The sequence below is a fragment of the Ostrinia furnacalis genome, unplaced genomic scaffold (assembly GCF_004193835.3).
Source record: "Ostrinia furnacalis isolate ACB-3 unplaced genomic scaffold, ASM419383v2 OfSCF1404, whole genome shotgun sequence".
NCBI classification, from domain to species: domain Eukaryota; kingdom Metazoa; phylum Arthropoda; class Insecta; order Lepidoptera; family Crambidae; genus Ostrinia; species Ostrinia furnacalis.
In genome coordinates, this window is record NW_021131643.1 from 74,883 (window position 1) to 95,909 (window position 21,027).

At 35.3% G+C, this 21,027-nt stretch overlaps 3 protein-coding genes across 3 annotated transcripts in view; 1 reads left to right on the plus strand and 2 right to left on the minus strand.

Annotated features, from left to right (window-relative positions):
* LOC114352550 (probable serine/threonine-protein kinase nek3) overlaps positions 1–12,477 on the minus strand; it is a 46,837-nt gene extending 34,360 nt beyond the window's left edge. The window contains exon 1 of the mRNA XM_028304180.1: positions 12,324–12,477. Coding sequence (XP_028159981.1) covers positions 12,324–12,339 — 16 coding nt within the window. The 5' untranslated portion in view covers positions 12,340–12,477. The remainder of the gene's footprint in view (positions 1–12,323) is intronic.
* Positions 12,478–13,314: 837 nt separating this feature from the next.
* Positions 13,315–16,538, plus strand: Arf102F (ADP-ribosylation factor 2). Its single transcript, XM_028304184.1, has 4 exons — positions 13,315–13,528; positions 13,651–13,913; positions 14,314–14,439; positions 14,837–16,538. Exons 1-4 carry the CDS (start codon positions 13,462–13,464, stop codon positions 14,921–14,923), a joined length of 543 nt encoding a protein of 180 aa, XP_028159985.1. The 5' UTR covers positions 13,315–13,461; the 3' UTR covers positions 14,924–16,538.
* A 1,096-nt stretch (positions 16,539–17,634) lies between these two features.
* On the minus strand, positions 17,635–20,949 carry LOC114352552 (enoyl-CoA hydratase domain-containing protein 3, mitochondrial). Its single transcript, XM_028304182.1, has 7 exons — positions 20,774–20,949; positions 20,403–20,515; positions 20,020–20,155; positions 19,493–19,591; positions 19,045–19,136; positions 18,301–18,389; positions 17,635–18,154 (listed from the first exon to the last, which is right to left on the minus strand). The coding sequence occupies exons 1-7, from the start codon at positions 20,789–20,791 to the stop codon at positions 17,868–17,870; spliced, it is 834 nt and encodes a 277-aa protein (XP_028159983.1). The 5' UTR covers positions 20,792–20,949; the 3' UTR covers positions 17,635–17,867.
* Between the last annotated feature and the right edge of the window lie 78 nt (positions 20,950–21,027).

Consider the following 21,027-nt stretch of genomic DNA (forward strand, 5'->3'; position numbering starts at 1 on the left):
TACATTGACAAATGACATTGGGAACTTTTTGCCCCACTTTTCGAAAAGTAGCGGACACAAACGAAACCTATCACAGATGATACATACTAATATCCAATGAATTTCCGTGCATTTTTTTTTCTCTCGTATATGGGAATATTGAGAAAATTAAGTTTTAATATTTTATTTTATTTTACATTTAGGTAATATTTTTGATGACCTCCGTGGCGGAGAGGCGCACACACCGGTTTTCAAGGTGTGCCGGGCCAATCCTGAGGTCCCGGGTTCGATTCCCGGTCGGGACAATATAGAAAACGATCTTTTCACATTGTCTCTGGTTTGGGTGTGTTGTGGTTCGTCGTTCCCGATTTCCATAACACAAATGCCTTAGCTACTTATTTTGGGTTGGAGTAATATATGAGATGTTGTCTAATATTAATTTAAGTATTTATAATATTTTATTTATTTATATTATTTTATTTATTTTTATTGGTTACTCTGCAATGCCAAACAACATAACATGTAAAAATATCAAATCATTTTAGGCAAATATATTTTCAACTAAGACTCGTCATATCTCAGAATTCCCATATCTCACAACATAGCGCTTTAAGTGAATATACCTACAAGTATAAAGCTTTGAAATAAAATACGTTTCATCTTTGTCCGCCGTGGGGCATTTTCTCATATTAAAGTTCCCAATGTCCTTTCGTTGGTAGTTTTTATAGTAATGTAGGTACATCATATGTTTTTTTAGATTTTTCATTTTCTTATTTTAAAAGATAGAGGGGGTTGTTTCCACTTTGGAAGCGTCTGTCACGCAAACTATTCGGTTTAGAAAAAAAGTATTTTAGAAACCTTGATATAGATGAGCCACGCTGAACTGTCCCGCCAAACTCAATGACAGGGGGGCGCTACCATCGTTCAACTTTATGGTTTCCAACATGGCAAAAATCGGAACCAGCGATTCGGTATTGACGGTGGCGCCCTGCTGTCAATGTCATCGATAGGACAGTTCAGTATTTTGGAACTATATCATTTTTGAAGGCCTATCTATATGATAGAAACCCCACACGTATGTGTTTGATGAAAAAAAAATTTGAGTTTTAGTTCTAAGTATGGGGTGGGGAGCCCCCAATATTTTTTTATTTTTTTTATTTTTGATCAGAATCTTAATGAGGTTCACAGAATACATCTACCTACCAAGTTTCAACAGTATAGCTCTTATAGTTTCGGAAAAAAAATGGCTGTGACATACGGACGGACAGACGGACAGACGGACAGACAGACATGACATGGCCAATCTATAAGGGTTCCGTTTTTTGCCATTTGGCTACGGAACCCTAAAAAGGCTGCGCTCGTGTAATGCGTAGATAAGACCGATTGGTACCTGTCAAAAATGCTTGTTTTGTTTTTCAACATTTGCCGTGCCATTAATGTAAATCCTAAGATTTACCAACGAAATGGTGGTAAGAGTTCGAATCGCAAACCTTTTGGGACATTTACCATTAGGAATTGGTAGATCTTAGGTTTTACTGGAATATCTTAGGATTTACTGCAATTCGAGCTTTTACAGTAACAGATATATTAATACGTATTTGAAGGTACTGTATTTACCCTCACGCGAAAATCATGCAATACAGTAAAATTGATTCATCAAATGCAAAAATTATTGAAAATTTACATACAAAAATGTAATTGCAATGCTCAAGTGAAAGAGCGATTGTAAGTTTAAAGATGCAAATGATACGCCTACTCGTATAGCTTTCATAATTGATGTCAACGATCTCTGCCACACAATCAGCACGATATGTACAAATACAGGGTGTCCATAAAGGGCATGTTGCAACTCTACACGAATATTAAGTTCGCAATGTGAATTTGTTTGAACGAAGTAGGTAATCTTTGGAACAACTGAACAGATTCTGAAAATTCTTTCACCAGTCGAAAGAAAGCTTCTTAAAGTCTTGAGTGACATAGGTTACAACACTGTAATAGAAAACCACGCGGTCAAGAAAAAGCAAGCATTTAATTTAAGACTGTCATAAAAGCCTAAATAAGAAATCCGAGCTAGAAAAGCCCTGGTAACTCTGTATTATTCTCGCTACTTTTTTAATAATCAATTAAATAAATCATTTATTTTAGTGTACAATATTAGCACTTGTTTATTTTGTGGTTTAAACTATTAATTAACTAAATTGGTTTCATATTATAACCGGTGTAATTTTATTTTAATGAAGATATTTTATTTTTAACGTGTATTTCGGTAGAAACTATTGGTAGACCTTCACGTAATTAATAAAAGAAAATTAAATAATTAACACACCTAATCGAAAAAAAGCATTAAAAAAAACAAATGAAAAGCGTCAACTTGACAGAAACGAGTTTATTTGCCCATCATTGTCACTCAACTGATGAGGAACTGATGTAACAGTCACACGAGTCACCCCACACGGCAAAACAATGCACTGGTTTCACAACGTTGGCCATATCAAGATCGCATATCGAGTGTTATGCAACCGCACGAAAATAAGACATCGAGCGCAAGATCCACGGACGCGATGTGTTTTCACGCAAATTAACTTCACAGTTAACTCTGTCGTTGATTGAATGGTTAAAGAATTAGTGGACTGAAGACGATCACAATTTATCAGATTGGTCATCTGAGTCTATCCAAAGTGATGCAAATGTTCCTCATATCACCTTTATGAAGTAGGATCAAAAAATTTACGAGAATGCTTGATTAAAGTTAAATATTGTACAGAATGTATGATAGAGCTCATAGAGCCACATACCAGATAATATTCTATAGGAGGGAAAACTTGACCGCCTGAGGGAGGGTCGAAATTGATGATCTTTTATATGTAGACCTAGATTTGATTTGAAATTAATCCTTTGTAGAGCTTAATGGGCAGCGTAGAACAATCGACTTCGGTCTTCGACACCATTTGGCTCAGCTCTGGACAATAGCCAGCCAGCTCTCAGACCTCATCAACCTTATTACGGCTACATAAGGTCTCATAGTGTTTACCTTGAAGTGCCGCCGTCCTTACTCTACAGTGTAGAGTCATAGAATTTGTATTTACTCTGGTAGAGTCTACACCAAGTAATTAATTGAATACACAATAATCAACAAACCGAATGCCAATTTTTTTCTAAAATGTCCATCCATCATAGCAATAAAAAGTAAAAGTAAAATTGTTTACTTTAGTTTGTGCATTCATATTTCACTTCGGTTTTTATGAAGCTTACAGTTACAACAACTTAATTTGATACATCCAGTGTAGGTAAATCAGGAAGTGCAACACTATGTTCAATTAATTTTATTAATATATGGTCGTTAGAGCACTGATGAACTGGCTTACTATAGCTGATTAATGTTAACGGAACCGGTTGGATCCCGCAAATAACTGTCTACAATTAACTTTATAAGATGTCGGCGATTATGATGCAGTTTCCATTGAAAGAATTCCATTGGAACCTTTAAGGGAAATCGACTCCATTGGTGCTCATGGCAGAACGGCACGGTAAATAATAATTAAGGTCAGGCATTTTTATAATGGCTATTCATATAGCGATTGCCATCCATGCGAAAAATGTATTGGCAAAATTACGGGGCAGGAATATAATTTGGCACACGCTCTTTCTAGTTTGTATTTAAATTTTAAATGTAACTGTAAAAGAGAGATACATTCGAAGTCATCTTCATCGGTCTTCATTAGCAAATGCATTCACCAAACCAGTTACGGATAAAGATACATGAGATGCTTCATGCAATGATAGCGAAGACGTGACATCGATTCGCAATGAAGTCACGAAGAATCACGTGACATTTAAAGTCCATTAAAAACAAAGTCAATGCAAAGACTGATGCCATCATTTGACATCTTCGGACATGATCAACTCTGAGATGTAAACAGCTTTGTTTTATGAATGAAATACCACAAAGAAACCAGTTTTATTAATTGTCAACAAGCAACCCACTGGTCTGGCACAGCCTACGCCAAGTGCCGAGCAAATGCGTCTCATGAATGGATACGACGTATGAACAAAATTAAGAAACTAAAAATATCGAAGGCAACTCTCGCAGGGCTACAAAGGGAAGGAATGATTGATGATCGCAATTTCCTACTGATCCACTTTAATGCTTTAATGTTGTTTATTTAAGTGTAAGTAGTACATTAGCCTAAATAAACCTGTATTATTATCGTGATTGCTTTGATATCGGCGAACTCGATTGAATTCAACTTCGGTGAAGCTCATTGATTTAGCTCCATTGCAAAAGTTTGGCCCATCAATATGCGTTGTTACCTTTTGGCCGCGGATTCGTCCACGTGGCTTTGGTCTGTTGATTTTATTGTGCGTCCTTCGATCATCAATATTATGAGTTGTCATATCTTTAAAATGAGAAATGTGAAATAATGAGTTTATAAAAACTTTTATCGCAAAATTCACACCTTCAAGATGAGTCTTTTCGCCTAGTCTTTTATTTTGTCCAATCTATTTCTTATCTGAATTTTTCGAGAAAGGGTTTAATCAAACATTTAGAGAAGTGAAAAACTTACTTTTGCATTCCTAGGTAATACATATCCTTTAAGATAGGTACGAACAAGGATGAAGGAGTGAATGCCCTGTCTATTAAATAACGAGGACAAATAAGCACAAGTTGTCATTAATACACAAGCAATGAGCGAACCTTTCAATTGTGATGGCAATAAAACCCGCGGCCAAACGGTTTATTATGCGCAGTTAGAAACAATACCTATAGTGGGAGTTATTATGAGCTAGGAAACACTGTCATGCTTCTTTCTTCGAAGAGAATTTATTCCTCTTTTAAGAAAACTTAATGAATTTACATTTAAAACTTACATCTCTTACATCAAACGGGATCTTACCGCAATTTTAAAAAGTAAACAGTTATATTAATAAGACGCTGATGTGTTTCAAGATCGATTTCACAATTTACATAGATTCCGTATAAATTATGTTGAGACTATGTTTGGCAATACTACGATTTTATTCCAGGAAAAGGGTCAAGAATTGTTTATTGGTTCATCGCGTTTGGTACGAAACTTCGAGACACGCCGAGTTTCTGCATCGTAATAAGATGCACATCACTTCCATTGTGCTAAAGATGCGTTCAACGGCCTTCGACAGGTAGGTATGTCAGTATGTTTACGATGACCAAAGGCACACTTGGGTCTTGGTACGGTTTCGCCACGAGTGGGCGACGTGTTCAATCCTACACACAAAATATTGAACAACTTGTTATTTGTAAATACCTACTTGATACACGATCTTTATGCTGAGTTGATGAGCCATGAAGAATGAAAGCATGACTTACAGTTTTACTACTTTTAAATAAAATATTTTAGAAATTTTGTGCATAGAATCAGATAATGCATTTACGACAGAGACAATAGATAAGTGGCAAACGAGCTCGTTATACTTTCCGTGATCGCGACTTAGAATTGAAAAATGCAGCTTGATTGCATTCCAAGTGGCATTTTCCAACTGCAGCTTGGAATGCAATGCAAGGTAGAGTCGCTAGTGCGTCTAACTGTAGAACAAGTAAGTTTGAGAGGGCGGCATTAGAACAAAAGTCACCAGTTAAAGGTAAGGGAAGGTATTGGTGTTGACACATGGAGGTCAGTGTGGTCATCCCAATACAATACGTCTATACCGTCTTACTTTTCCTGTATCAACACAGGAACAGTAAAAAACTAAAAATACATATTGACAAGAACTCTAGAGAAAGAAACCCTTTGATTTGATTAGATAGGCAGCGATTCCATAGCTTCTATTATAAATTGTTTAAGTCGGTTGGTTCGAGATCAAACAAAAAGACAAAGAGGCAGGTAGGTACATTATGGATTATAAATCCGGAATAGGAAAGCAAACTGAAAGTGCCTCGGCTCACAATGACGGGCAGAAAGATTGCTTTGTGCCGTCAGATGAAACGTGTAAGAATAAAATTGGACGATAAAACGCGTACAATATTTACAAAGATATAATTTGTTAGACAATCAAAAGTAATTATGTTGTTAATTGAAGCGAAAACATTGAGATGTAGATTCTGACCGCGATTACGGTATTCTAAGATCTTTTGTTGGTGGTTAACGGCCGAGTCATTGGAATGACGATATTTTATTTTATTCCATACAAATGTGAAAGAGATCAGAAAATATGATTGTAATTTAAACGCTTTGCGTGTCAGAATAGACATTTTGCGATTAAGATAAAAATTATCTAAACGACCGCATTTAAAAAGTGCTTTCAAAGACTTGATATTGATAGTTGCCTAATAATCTATGAGTACATTTACTTAATTTAAGTTTTCGAAAACCTTAGGCAGGCTCTACGTGATATTTTAAAAACTAGCCAAAATGTTGGTGAAGTTAGAACTTGGAAATGATTGAGACTCATTGAGAGTGCAACAAATGCCAACCAGTGAAAGAGGTAATGAATGACGCGACACTTTATTTATCATCATTGACCGATTGTTCACTTATTGGCTACACGGAAGAGAAAATGGAGGCAATCGCACCAAATGATGAATCGACTGATGTGTCGAGTTTGTATTCATCAGTGCCTCTAGTCATGATCATTATGTTCGCATTTAGAAACGCGAATGTGTGGTTCTTTTCAAAGTTGTGTGCCTTGCCCCTGACTATAAGCAATGTCATGGGTCATAGAAGTTAATAAACTTTAGATAATTACCTATGCTCTTTAGGATCATCTTGTACCTACCTACATACGTAAGGGATTCTGACTCTCCCATTACACTATCTTAGGTATCCGAAGTCAGTCAGGGAGTTTATTATTATAAAAGAAGCTCCTGTGTTTACAGATCTAAAGCTCGAGGGAACAAATTATAAACTTTACGCTTCTGCCTATAAATTATTTACACATGCAAAGGTCCTCAATTAAAATAAAAAGCGATGAACATGGAACGCAGTTACATGACATGGTAATTGACGGCAGATGTCGTCCACCTGCCAAATTACAGCCAAAACATTTTGCAAATTGAATTTTCCACGGAAATTCCAAAAAACTTTCTGCTCAGATCTAAAAAATATCATGTTAATATTGTACGTTTGAGAATGATGATGGTTCTTCTAAATTAGTTAAAAGCCAAAGGTTTCGACGTTGGAATATCAAAACAATGGATTGATTTAAGCCTGCAAATTCCTAATCAAACTGGGGACAATAAAAGGGGTAAATGTATGTGCCCTAATCGATCATAGGACATTCAGATACCCCGCAGTCGGCCGACAGTTTGGTCGGGCTGTTAAAATCAGTACGAACATGTATGGAAGTGCGCACATTATACTGGTTTACTATCGGCCGATTCTTCAACAAATTCTAAGCCGACCAAACTATCGGCCGACTAAAAGTCTGTACTCTTTTAACGAGAGTTTATCTCTCTACTACTAAAAGCTTTCTAGCTTAGTGATTTGAAATTGAAAATATTACATCAGCACACGAAATTTGTCCCAAAAATAAGCATGATTAATCAAAGGAAGGATTGCAGCATCGGCTTCTTAAACCGTGAGTTTGGTTTAGTAAGAAAACGAAATGCAACCTGGATTTGTTTGTCTTGATAATCAATTAGAATTAACTGTTATGTAATCTTGAGAACAATTGAAATCGAGACAACGTGCTCAATAAATTATTGCGTTCTCACGGGGGCTTTGTCTACGCAAACCAGTTCATATTGATTCTAAAATCTTTCTATTTAGCGTTCATTAGCAAAATTTTGAACTAGTCAGTTCGGCTACTTTGAGTAGCCTAAATGGCCATAAGAGTAAAGTTTATCTGTTTATTGATCTAACTTTTGCATAAAAGTCACCCGAATGGGTAGATAAATTCCTTAGAAAACATTTTTGATGCAAAATAGCACATTGTGTAACATTAGATAAAATGCCACTTGTGTTTAGTTTTCACATAAAGGACCTGTCATTGCCCATTTATGTGTAAAGCTGTGACATAGAATACTTAACACAACGAAAAGTGAATATTGAAGTTATCAAATGCCTAGAGGTGGGTTTACGTGGCGTCTTTCCGTTCTATACATGGCCAGAACGCACCCATAGGAAACTGCTGGTGTATATTTCGGAGTGCCTGTTTGTAAATCTGTGACTCCAAACTATACACGAATTTTGCGTACTGATCGTGTATAGTTTGGAGGAGCTTAGTAAAAAAAGTCATCTCCAAACTATACTCGATTAGTTTCTACTACACCACTTACACTTGACTAGAGTGTGTTTAGTTGATATTGATTTAGTAAAATTCAGTAAAATATGGAACTATATTTAAAATTACATTTATTTGATATTATTACATAAAATATTATTATTTTACTGAATCTACACCACTAAATTTTTATCACCGAAAAAATTTTAACAGGTTATGTAGAAACGTGTGGAATATTGAAAGCAAAAGAAAAAGAAATGGTTTTCATGAAGTTATTTTTTTTATTAAATTTTCGTTAGTCCGTATTTTACGCGTCACAGCTGGGTCACTCCGCTGCTCGCTAGAGTAGTCGTACGCGCTCGCACGTTGCATCGATCTGTCTGTCTCGCTCACGCCTCGACCACGCTTCCAGTGTTATTATTACATACTTAGCTAACTTAGACCAGTTTTAATTCTAATAAGTGTTACATTATCGTACTTAAATAGTGCTAGCGACGCGTGTGTCAATAAATTACCAATTTTAGGAGGATATTTTGAGTCACTTTATTTTACTCTTTTTTTTGCACAAATGGGATCAGTATCAATAACTCATTACACGGAATTTTTTTTTTCGGTGATTAAAATTTAGTGGTGTATAATAGGTAAATCTAGATTTTTAAAACTATTGTAAGTGGTTTTTGAAATTAAATTGATTAGGTAGATTTCAAATTAAATAACAATTTAATTAATATGAGAGAGAGTGAGAGAAGAAAGTTCAACGCGCATTAAATACAATATTATGCGAGACTTTAAATGCTAGGTTTGTATTGTCGGCCGTTTGGTGTAGTGGTTCGAAGTGGTAGCGGGTTCGATTCCCGCACAGTACAAACATTTGTGTGCATGAACATATTTGTTTGTATTGGACTGGGTGTTTTCTATGTATAATAAGTATGTATTTACAAAAAAAAGTATTTAATTATGTTTATATCCGTTGTCTAGTACCCATAGTACAAGCTTTGCTTAGTTTGGGACTAGAAGCGCAGTGTAAAATGTCTAAGGATATTTATTTATTATTTATTTTATTTATTAACTTTTATCTCAAGAACAAAATCATTTTGACATATTTCCATACCTACAATTGGTGAAATATCAGCCCCAAAACAAATATCTTTTCTATGGCAGAATAAGAAACACCAAAAAATCCTTTATCAAAACAATGACACGTGTCGTAAGATGATTCAATGTTTAAAGTAGACACGCAGATATGAATTAATCTATCTATATAAATAAAAATGAATTGATGTTCGTTAGTCTGATTAAAACTCGAGAACGGCTGGGCCGATTGAGCTGATTTTGGTTTTAAAATGTTTGTCGTAGTCCAGGGTAGGTCTAAACGGTGAGCAAATACGCGCGCGATATTGTTTTTCTGTAACAGACAAAATTCCACGCGAGCGAAGCCGCGGGCGGAAAGCTAGTATGTAATAGAAAGAGAGGTCAATAAGTCAAAATGACTAGCATGCAACTACTCGCGTATAAATAAATTGTAATCACGCACTTATTACAATACATACATGATTAGTCCGTATGCGTACTGGCGATGTATATTTTGGAGGAAGATAATTGACCTAAGTCACTACAAAGTATACGCGAGCAGTACGCAGCGTATGCGTACTGGTCGTGTATAGTTTGGAGGAGCTTAGTAAAAAAAGTCATATCCAAACTATACTCGATTAGTTTCACACCCTTGCGTTCTGGCTATGTATAGAATGGAAAGACGCGTTTACGTGACAAAGATGACGTAACTTAACAAAGGTAGGTGTGAAGTTCACACTGTGAACCTAGGTTTGTTTAAAATTCGAGCTTCTTAAAATTCTAAAAGGAATGCTCACCCGTCCCTTGAGCCTCAACTCAGCAACCTCAACACTATTTTTAATCTTCTGATAATGGGGACCAAATTATGGGTAACTAGGTAACACAGTTGTCTAGGAATAGTAGGTAGGCGACACATTAATTCATTGTGACATAATAAATGTAGGCAGGGCAGGCGGGCAAGCCCATGCCCATGGGCAGCAAACGAGGATGGTCAATCAGGGTCATTGATTACCACTACAGGATAACTAGGTGCTTTTGGAAGAAGTAAAAAGTTGTAAAGTGAGATGGGCGGTCGAGTGGAATAGGCAGAAAAAACTTATCAGAGGACGCTCCGGTAATGGGGAGTAACAGTGCATTTATGGAGAACGAACAGGGCCGTCTTTAACCGACTCCCTAGTAGCCTCCCTTGATACTTATGTGACTTAGGCCCTTCTCACCTGGAGAAAAATCTTTTATGAGTACAGACGGAGGTCTCGTCGATCGCAGGGCGCTGGGCACGTGCCCAGAGTGCCCAATGGGAAAGAGGGGCCTGAGAACGAGTGCAGAAAACCGCTGCGTTCGTGTAACGAGATGACTTTCTGTCTAAAGGATGGAGGACCTGCAGGAATAATCTTTACAAATCTATTCGCCTGCACTTGTTGAGCTTTTGATGGCGGTCTAGCTTTAGATCCTGGCTACACAGGTTGTGAAGTGGTGGACGAAAGGTAGCAATAGTAGCGCTCCCATCACTGGTCGGCCTTAACTGGTCGAGCTTTTGTTGGCGGATAAGCTGTAAATCCTAAACAGGAGTTGCAGAGGTGGGAACAAGTGGCGGGATCAGTTCCAGTTCTGCAATGAGTGACACCGACCAGTTATGCTCGAAAACACGGCAACTGAGGTTAATAATGTCCAGCAGTCTCGTCGATTTAACTCCTAGTCTTTGGATGAAGGACGTACGCTAAGAAAAGTATACGAACTGGACGAAATGGATGGATAAAGGCCTAGTACACGATTATAGCATGTTATCGAAGTCTTAAAAGGATTGGGATAACGGTATGGAGCAAAAAACTTCGCCAACATAATCAATAAGTGCGATGTCGTTCTGCGAATCGCAAAACGGTCAGTGGAATCAGGTAATCAAGTTTGCTGGCTAGACACACACACCATGACGTAATCTCGCCTATTGCGCGCCATTGTATATTTACAAGCCATAGAAACAACGCGATAAAACGTTGAATAGCAAGCTCCATATTTGCTTTCCTGGCCTTAAGTAAACAATAACTGGTGTCTATGCATTCGAAGTTAAAACTTTAATAAATATTTTTATACCTACTATGTTTTCACTTATACTTTATCAAAAATATAACCCTCCTTCTGGCGCAGTCAAGTAAAAATCTGGCATTAAGTAAAAAATATTGTAAATTAATTATGAGCAGAATGACAAAGTAATGTGTTTGAAATATTACCTGCATATCTAGACCAAAATAGGTGGCTTTTAAATAAGTAGTAGGTAAAATATTAATAATGCAATATCAAGTTGCACTTGAGGAGTGATATCTAATAAAATTATAAGGAAGGAGGAAAGTGTGCAGTTAGCTAGAGACCTTTGGCTTATGTAATTGTTTATTTTTTGAATTGTGTTTAATACTGTATCTCATGTTGATAGCCCAATAAAATAAATAAATAAGTGTGTTTAGGTGCCCAAAATGATCATTATTTAACTTATAGCCACAAATAGGCACATCAAAAATACAAAGTTATTGTAATAGGTACCTAAATGTCTTATAAATTTTGATAAGCATGCAGCCATAAATTACTAAGTTAACAAGTTAAAAATTATTATACCTATGTATTTTATAAATACTTTTAGAGGATAGGTACTGATAAAACTATCCGAACATTGAGATTATAGCAAGTTTCTTTTCTAAAGGAATAGGAAACGATATTGTTCGCAATACCATAAATATGTAAAATACCTATGCACTTAGAAGCTATTTTCCTAGTACATTTCCTAAGACTTCCAGAAAATACAAAAGTAAAGCCTGTGCACATCCTGTACTATACACCTATTTTGTTTAAATATAAAATCAAACTACTCTCTAGGAGAAATGGAATAAGTAAAATAGCTTTAGTTTCATGCTAAGAGATTAGAATCGCAAGGATCCTCGCTCGTGTGTGATACTGATTCAAAGGACCTTCAAAATGAACCTGCTAAGAAGTTCGTAATTAATAAATTAATAATGTGTCCAACTTGTGCAATTATTGCATATAACGAAACAAAATCAATTAATAATTTGTAATTAATTTGCAAAACTTACCTTCATAAATCTCCATGTCGATTCCGGCCAAAAAATGAAAAGTTTTTCTAAAATAAAACGTTTCTATGACGACGCATGACAGCAAACTCTAATCGAATTCCTATTGGCTGTCAAAACTTCTGAATTTTTGTTTTTTTTTATTCCACAGCTGATACAAAATAATGACCGTCGCTCACACAACCACGCGCACCAAGTTGACGTTTACAGTAAAGTGATTTACAAATATCACATTATATTCACGTGATATTGTTTTATCGTGTTTATTGTAATATTGTATAAGATTTCAATGTCTTGAAACAAATACAGTAGAACGCCGATTATCCGAACGCCGATTAACCGAATCGCCAATTATTATCCGAATCGGCTCTAAGCGTAATATGAGTACAAGGATTGCACCATTGCACCAGTGCAGTGACTCAACATTGCTCAAACTAGTATTTGAGTCATTCGATATGTCCACTTAATTTTATATAACGTGGCAGAATTTTGCTGGCAAAATATTTTTACGGGATAGGTAAGGCAGGATTTCTTAAGCCGGGTCTCCAGCGCGTGTTTTGCCCATAATAATGTCTAGATAAACAGAATAAATCGGTTATGTGTCAAGATGTGCACACACATGTTTGTACATACAAAAATATTTTTTTAAATCGTTTTATAATTTATTGTGCCCGGCTATGGCGCCCGGTTACTGTGTCAAACAAACAAAATGATGGCCACAAACATTTTATCTTAGTGAGAATATTTCGTTATTCGTTAATATAATTATTTGCATTGATCTTTCGCTTCTATTTTTGTGTATTCTGCAAACATCTTGACACAGGTTTGTGTGTGACTCACAGATTAGAGAGTATGGTGTGACTGGTATAAGCATAGGGACGTGGCAATAATCTCGTCAACAGGAGTAACTTGTCTATGGTTGAGTTTTTCATGGTTTTACCGGTATTGCAAACCACGTCAACCTCTTTTTATATAAAAGTAACGGTGCGAGCACATCACTATCATTGACGTAAAAAAAATTGGAAACGTCGACGTATGGTGATCAAAACTTTGTTTTAGCTGTTTCTGTGTTATTTTGCTAAATTCATTGAACGTTTTTATATAATTCTTCATTGAGGAGTATCAGTGGACATAGCAAACCATGGGTTTAACGATATCAAGTGTTTTTACTCGGCTTTTCGGCAAAAAACAGATGCGTATTCTAATGGGTGAGTGACATGACTCATGACAGCTCGGTTTGCGTAGATAATACTATTTCTTTTAGTATTTCTTTGTGTGAGATTGATTCAGTGATGTCTATTGATTGACTAATTTTGGTTGTTTCTTGCAGTGGGGCTTGACGCCGCCGGAAAGACTACAATACTTTACAAGCTAAAGTTAGGCGAGATCGTGACTACGATACCGACAATCGGCTTCAATGTGGAGACGGTAGAGTACAAGAACATCAGCTTCACCGTGTGGGACGTCGGTGGCCAGGATAAGATCAGGAAGCTATGGCGCCACTACTACCAGAACACGCAGGGCTTGATCTTTGTTGTGGACTCCAGTGACACTAAAAGATTAGCAGAGGCTGAACAAGAGCTTAGTAGTATGGTGAGTAGAACATTACTAGTAATGTTATTAACCATTAGATAATAAACAAAACAATGTACACATCTTTTTTATTCATCAATCCAGCCACAGGATATCTACTGTTGAACATAGAAAAAAATAACAGGTAGGTCTTTTTTATTCATGACAATTTGTAGATTTTAAAGATGAAAATCAAATTCTAAGCTGACCCAACCACTTTCCCTCCAATTCTCATTTACAAAATTTCTAAATACTTTCTTCCTTATGTTAGAAATGTTAGAATGGAGCGCCCTAAAACCAGTTCTTTCATGGATTCATCAGCATGAGCTGAGTCACCATCTATCACTTCAACTCTACTGTCACCTGTGTTGCAATATTGTGTACTCCATAAAATTGATACACAATTCTTTATTATTTCTAGCTAAAAGAAGACGAACTAAGAGATGCAGTTGTGTTAGTGTTTGCAAACAAACAGGACATGCCAAACGCAATGACTGCTGCCGAGCTTACTAATGCACTTAATTTGAACGGACAAAGGAATCGTCGTGTGAGTATTTACTGTTTTTGTCTTGTACATTGTTCTTAATATGTTATCTTAAAACTATTACTTAATTTCTTTATGATACACAATTGCATCATCAAGTAATATTGTTGCATTGTTTTATCTGCTTGTATAGGTTTCAATTGAAATATCAGGGAAAATTCTAAAATTATATCATTAATTAAAGCATTGTATGCTATATTAATATGTATCTGGTACTGTTTATTTCTGACAATGCTGCTGAGACTGCATGATATTTGTCCCACTTTTTTCCCCTCAAAGTATTTTATTTCAATCACAATGCAATTTACAAACTATTGCATTAAACTTATGTCATTTGTAATTGCATCATAGAGTATTTACTTACTCAGATAAAAATAAAAATGTGTTTTTCGTTCTCCAGTGGTACATCCAAGCTACATGTGCGACACAAGGACAAGGATTATACGAAGGCCTGGACTGGCTTTCAAATGAACTCGCCAAGAAGTGAGATACGGTGTTATCAACAGCGTATGGGAATCAACATTTTTGATCATTTCCCACACTGACTGACAATTTCCATTGTTTGTGAATGATGATCTTTATACTGATCCAAAGGACTATGTAATTTTACGTATCTAATTAAGATCTAAGCTGTAAGGGACTCAGTCTTCATTGTTCACTCACAATATTGTTTAGGGAGTTTTGGTGTCAAAATTTTAGTATTTCTTATTAAAAAATTAAGACCTTTTAGAGCCTTTTTCTCATTATACTAAATATTGTTTGCAGGTTGTGAAAAGGGCTCTAAGTAGTTATCAAAGTTAGACTAATCATGTAACGTTTTGGTCTGTGTTTAAGTTTTTCGGTAATATTTTACTGTTTTGTGTAGTTTGTAATATTAATGGAGTAATTCTACTGTATATCTCGTTTATGCATTTTAAAACTCCTAATAAGCACAACAGGTAATGTTTATTATACTATCAACACACATGCTTATCAATTATACATAATGCCTGTAATATTGACAATAAACAGTGTTTGTCATACAATGTGCATACTATTATTAATATAAATTATTCAGTAGCTAGATATTTATCAATATTAATTATATTTTATTTTGGTCTTTTAAAAAAAGTATTGTTTGACTATTTTGTGTCACAGTCAGCCAAACAATGTTTCTTACAACAGATTTATGATTGGGTTTGAAATTCAAGATACATTCCTAACAAAACTGAATTTGGCAGATTCTTCTATTGCTGGTAGTTTTTTAAGTTGTTAAATTGTTATTATTAATAGCAACTGCATAACACAATCAGACTGGGTGGTATGCTTTTGTTATTTGACAATTTCATTGTATTTCATGATGCTGAAATGGTAATACATAAACAGATTCATTGCCATGTAATTCTTGCTATGTTTATGTTCATAATATTCACTTCATAAGTATGATTGCAATATGGTGGTGTATATATTTTATAATGACCTATTGGCCAAATATATAAGGTGTAATTTTTTGTACTGATCATACTTTACCAAGGCATCTAATAAAATCATACAAATACAACCCAAGTGTTTTTAAAAAAAAAATCAGGCTAGTTTTTGTTTTTACTTTTCCTAACAAAAAAAAGATATTATTTTTACAACCATCCTGTCTTCACTCACTGCCTCTCTCTCTTTCTTTACTCATTTCATTCATACGAGTACGAACAATGGCCGCGCGCGTTCATTCAACGTTCACACACATAAAGGTTAGATTACACTAAGCCTACGTTACCAAAAATTATCACTCGTGAGTATGTACGATGTTACGTCATGTTAATAGGTACTACGCGCTGGGAGAAACAAAATCTAGCTACATAAGTAGGTAAATAAGTGTATTTTCATTAGTGTAATAGCGGGGGACTTTTCCAACGAACCGAGGCGAATCATCCGCGTTAAACTAGAAATTTAAAAAAGGATAGAAATTGGAATTCAATATCTACGGTTTCGTAATGCCTACGCAATTTATTTAGAGACGTAATAAAAAATTGATAGGTACATACCTATTACTACTTCGCTTCGCTTCAGTGGAAATGCACCCTAATATTGAATATGAATAGGTGTTGTAAATAAAACTCACTGATCAATTTTCCTGGTTTTAATTCCTAAATTATGATTTGCCATCACACTTTAGATTCATTGATTTTACTTATTCACACATTTACCTATTTTGAATGTTGTTATTTAAAGTTCCTAGGTTATTATTACACTAATCACAATACATTTTGAACGTCAAGCCTTTATTGAATGTTCACGTAAACACTGTCTTGCACTGTCTAATCTAGCCACGATCGAATTGAGGTAATGCTTTCGGGCTGCACACTTGCTTGCTGTTCACTAGACACCACGTCGGATGTTGTATTCACAATTCGCGCACTAACTTTTTTACGGAAAAAGTCCCTTTCGCGTAAACAAGCACTCATCTGTCCAAATCACACTGTAGGTATGTACCTAGGTAGACTTCCGCAATAACCATCGATAGAACTCGGTCGCGGTCGTGGCCCTCTGGCAACAACTCCTTGATAAGGCATTCCGTATTTTTACGCAAAAGCCGCCGTCTGCGGCGCTCGCATCTGGGTACCGCCAGCACTGTGCCGGTGATTGAAATTGAAATCCAGAACTTCGTCCTCGAAGCGCACGGGATCTCGTCAAGTCAGGATACGGCTGCGCTCCCTGAAGCGCTACGCGGCTCCAAACAAGCAAGGTATGAAGGTTTTCGACTCGTCAATGTTTCTCGTCGGCCAGTTAGTGTGCCCGAAACATAATTTCACCAGCGTTTTGTTATTGATCAAGCGCGGCATTGTAATAACTCGCACATACACTGCAACACGTTTGGGCGCATTGGACGGACTGGTACGATTATTTATGTTGTTGCGCTCCCGCATGCCGATCGGCGGCTCGGCGCGGGCTATGGGCGCGGAGCGACTGGCAGCGATATCAATATGGCCGACTCACGCGGCGCGGCACGTGGCAGCGGTCGTTGCCCTCGGCCGGCTACTACGATAGTGCGTAAACGAATACTCACCGCGCTCAAAGGATGATTTATTTTTTATTTTTTTCGAAACATTCTTTGTCGTTTTACTCGAAAACTAGCCTGAATTTTTTTTTAAAAACACTTGGGTTGTATTTGTATGATTTTATTAGATGCGTTGGTAAAGTATGATCAGTACAAAAAATAACACCTTATATTGTAACTATCGCAAAATGTAACTGCATGTTCCATTCCTTCAGTTGCTGCTTGTGAGATGCGATAAGTTTTATTACGATAGAAATAAAAGATAGGTGTAATTGAAAGGTATATTTTATTCATACAAATATTCCCCTATCATATTAAAATATGTTATAAATAGTAATATTATGTTATAAAAAACACTGCAAAACAAGAGACGAGCAACACCAATTACATTTCAGAACTACTAATGATTCCATTTAGGTTTCCTTTTTTCGACAAAGCTCATAATGCCTTCTTGGCCATCGTTCATATTGATATTCTGTACCATGATATCTTCACCCAATTTATAAGCTTCAAAGAGATCCAAGTCGATTTGTTCATAGTAGAATTTCTTTCCTAACGATATGACGCTGCGGCTCTTGTGCTTGATCTTTTCTATTATTTTGTTCACTTCTTCGTCTAAAAGATTGGCAGGGACTACTTTAGTGACAAGACCACTGTCGTAGGCCTCTTGCGCGGTGATCGGTTCTCCTGTAAAAGAAGGAAATAATTATTTAACTATGATGTAAATATTGGGGCATATTACTAAATTTAGCCCTTGTAGGATTTGAATGGGAAACCACAGCTAGGGTTTACGCCGATAAAAACATACAAACATTTATAAATGTTGAATTTACCTGTAAAAAGCATGTAAGTCGCTCTTGATTTTGGTACAGAACGACCGACCGCGATTCCCGGCGTTGAGCAAAATATACCAAAGTTCGCTCTGAAATAAAGAAAAGTTTTAAAGTATTAGAAATCAATTTAAGGTCTAATCTTGAACCGATCTGAGATTTTCGATGATAAGGCATGATTAAATACAAATCAGTCGATATATGCGACTTAATAACGAATGAATCATTATTTTTACGCCCGATTCCCATATTCAATCCTTGTCCAACAAATCTAGATTACAACTGTCAAATTGAATTCAGTTTTAGATTATATTTCCAAAATTTTCGATGCATTTACACTTTAATATTGTTTAAATAGTCTTATAAACAATATAAAAATGTAAAAACATCAAAAACCGCAGTTATTTTGGCCAAAAACATATTAAAATTTGACAGTTGACAATCCAAATCCGTATAATTTGGATTAGGATTGAATCTTAGATTAATAATCTAAGGATTGAATATAGAAATCCAGCATTAGGGACCAATTCGCGTAACGATGGGTTAAGTAATAATCACGCAATTACTATTAAATTATCAAGTGTGCTAAAATAGGCGTGTTTCTAGAAACAATTTTATCGGTTAGATAACGATAAAAAAGAAATAAACAATACTGTAGATAGGCACATAAAGGTTACCTTGTTAGTTGCAAAACCAACTTAATTGTAAAGAGCATAAGAATTGAAATATGTTTATAGTTATATTTACCCAGGTGTGGAGAACTTGCTAGTGTCTGAACACACTATCATGTCACACGTAGCGACTAGTTGGCATCCCGCGGCTGTGGCAAACCCGTTCACCTACAAAAATACGGATTATTAAGTTATAGAAACCATATTATTCATACAGGTGCAGCTAATAATATGTAGGTACCAATAAAAAGGAGGTTATTCCAAGCAGTAGATAATTTCGCGTTAGTGTATGTACAGTAAGAATTTCTATCACCTAAATCCTACACAACACAATGATGCTTCCGATGAAATTATAAAAATTACGGGTTTAACTGTGCTATATATATTTTTACCAGACTGTCTCAAGGAATAGAATAATGTTAATAAACGCGTTTATTGCTCTTTTTTTAAACAAAAGGGAATCACAAAAAAAAGAACCCTTCTACTTTTAGATATTTCTTGTGCAACTTTTTTTGAAATGTTACCTTAGCAATAACTGGCACTGGACTTAAAACTATGGATTTCATAAGTTCGGTAGCCTTGCGGAACACCAACTTGTGTTGCTCCACACCACTGCTGGATTGCTGAAAAGACGACACGAAATAAATAAACAGTGAATTTTTTCAATGACACAATGGAGCCTTAAAACATAATAAGATTTGAGCGTGAAGCAATGAAATCGATAATAATGAAACGTTAAACTTTTTCTAACGTAAACGGTTTAGGAAAGTAACAAAAAGAAAATGAAACCAAACTAAACTCATAAGTCCTAAATCTTAATATTTATCAAGTTCTTAAAAAAATATCTTTCTTGACAATTAATGAATTATTTCTTCATTCAGGCAATCATCAATATTTTTTTACTATGTAAACAAAAACTTATTATTATTACAGACAAGCAGACAAAGACAGAGGATTTTTTACATTTAATATTACTTTTAGTGACAATATTGGTCGAGTTTATTTTTATTTATGAGTTGCAATGATTAAGAAATAACTTACAGTTACTTACTAACTCTTTCAAGTTATGGCCAGCTGAGAACACGTTCCCTTTGGCTGATAGGACTATAGCCCTCAGGGCAGTGTCGTCTTTGTTTGTATTTATGGCCTCAATGAGGTTGTCCATCATTTCCAATGATAAGGAATTTCTGAATAATAAAGAACACAATTTTATTAAATGGTTAATTTAACTATGCTAAGATTAACACTAACAAGTCATTAACTTTAATAGTTAGCTTAATCATTAACATAATTAAGCCTAAATAATGTAAAATAATACAATATAAAAAAGACATTTTTAACAATGGTTTGGTAAAATCAAACTTGAAAAGTTAGTTTTATGTCTTTAAGGACTTCAGATCTTAATTAAAATAAATGTTAAAAATATCAACTTACTTTGTTTTTTCATGATTTAAAATCACTTCTCGGGTCCCATCAGTTTCATTAGTTGTAACATACTGAGTGTTGATCTGTCTGTATACTAGGTGCAAAGGTCTTGTGCATTTTCTCTGTAAAAAACATGAAATTAAGTGAAAATATGATGTATACCTACTTAAAAAAATATACAAAATGACACTTGATATTAATGCAATAAAATCCAAAGATAACACATTTTTAAAGTAATTTATGAACATAGGTAGTTTTTAGGTTAGAACCTAAACACATAAGAAATTAATAGGTTCTTTAAATTTAATGAGTAGGTATTGAATAGATATGCATCTAATTGAATAGAACATTTAAATTATACCTACTCTATAAATACTTACTTGGAATGATGAAAGCATTTTAATAACCTCTAATATAACCTGTTATAAATTAATACTTATCCTATAAACGAGAGATAGAAATGTTTTTGGTAACTCAATAAAATAAAATAAACAAGAAAAAAGTATTATCTTCTCAAAAGTCAAAACAATATTATCAGTCATGTCATTTTAGGGTTGCCACAATAGTGTACATAAAAATATACATTAGGTATATTGAAATTGCCAATGGGTAAAAATAAAATAAAAAATCAAGA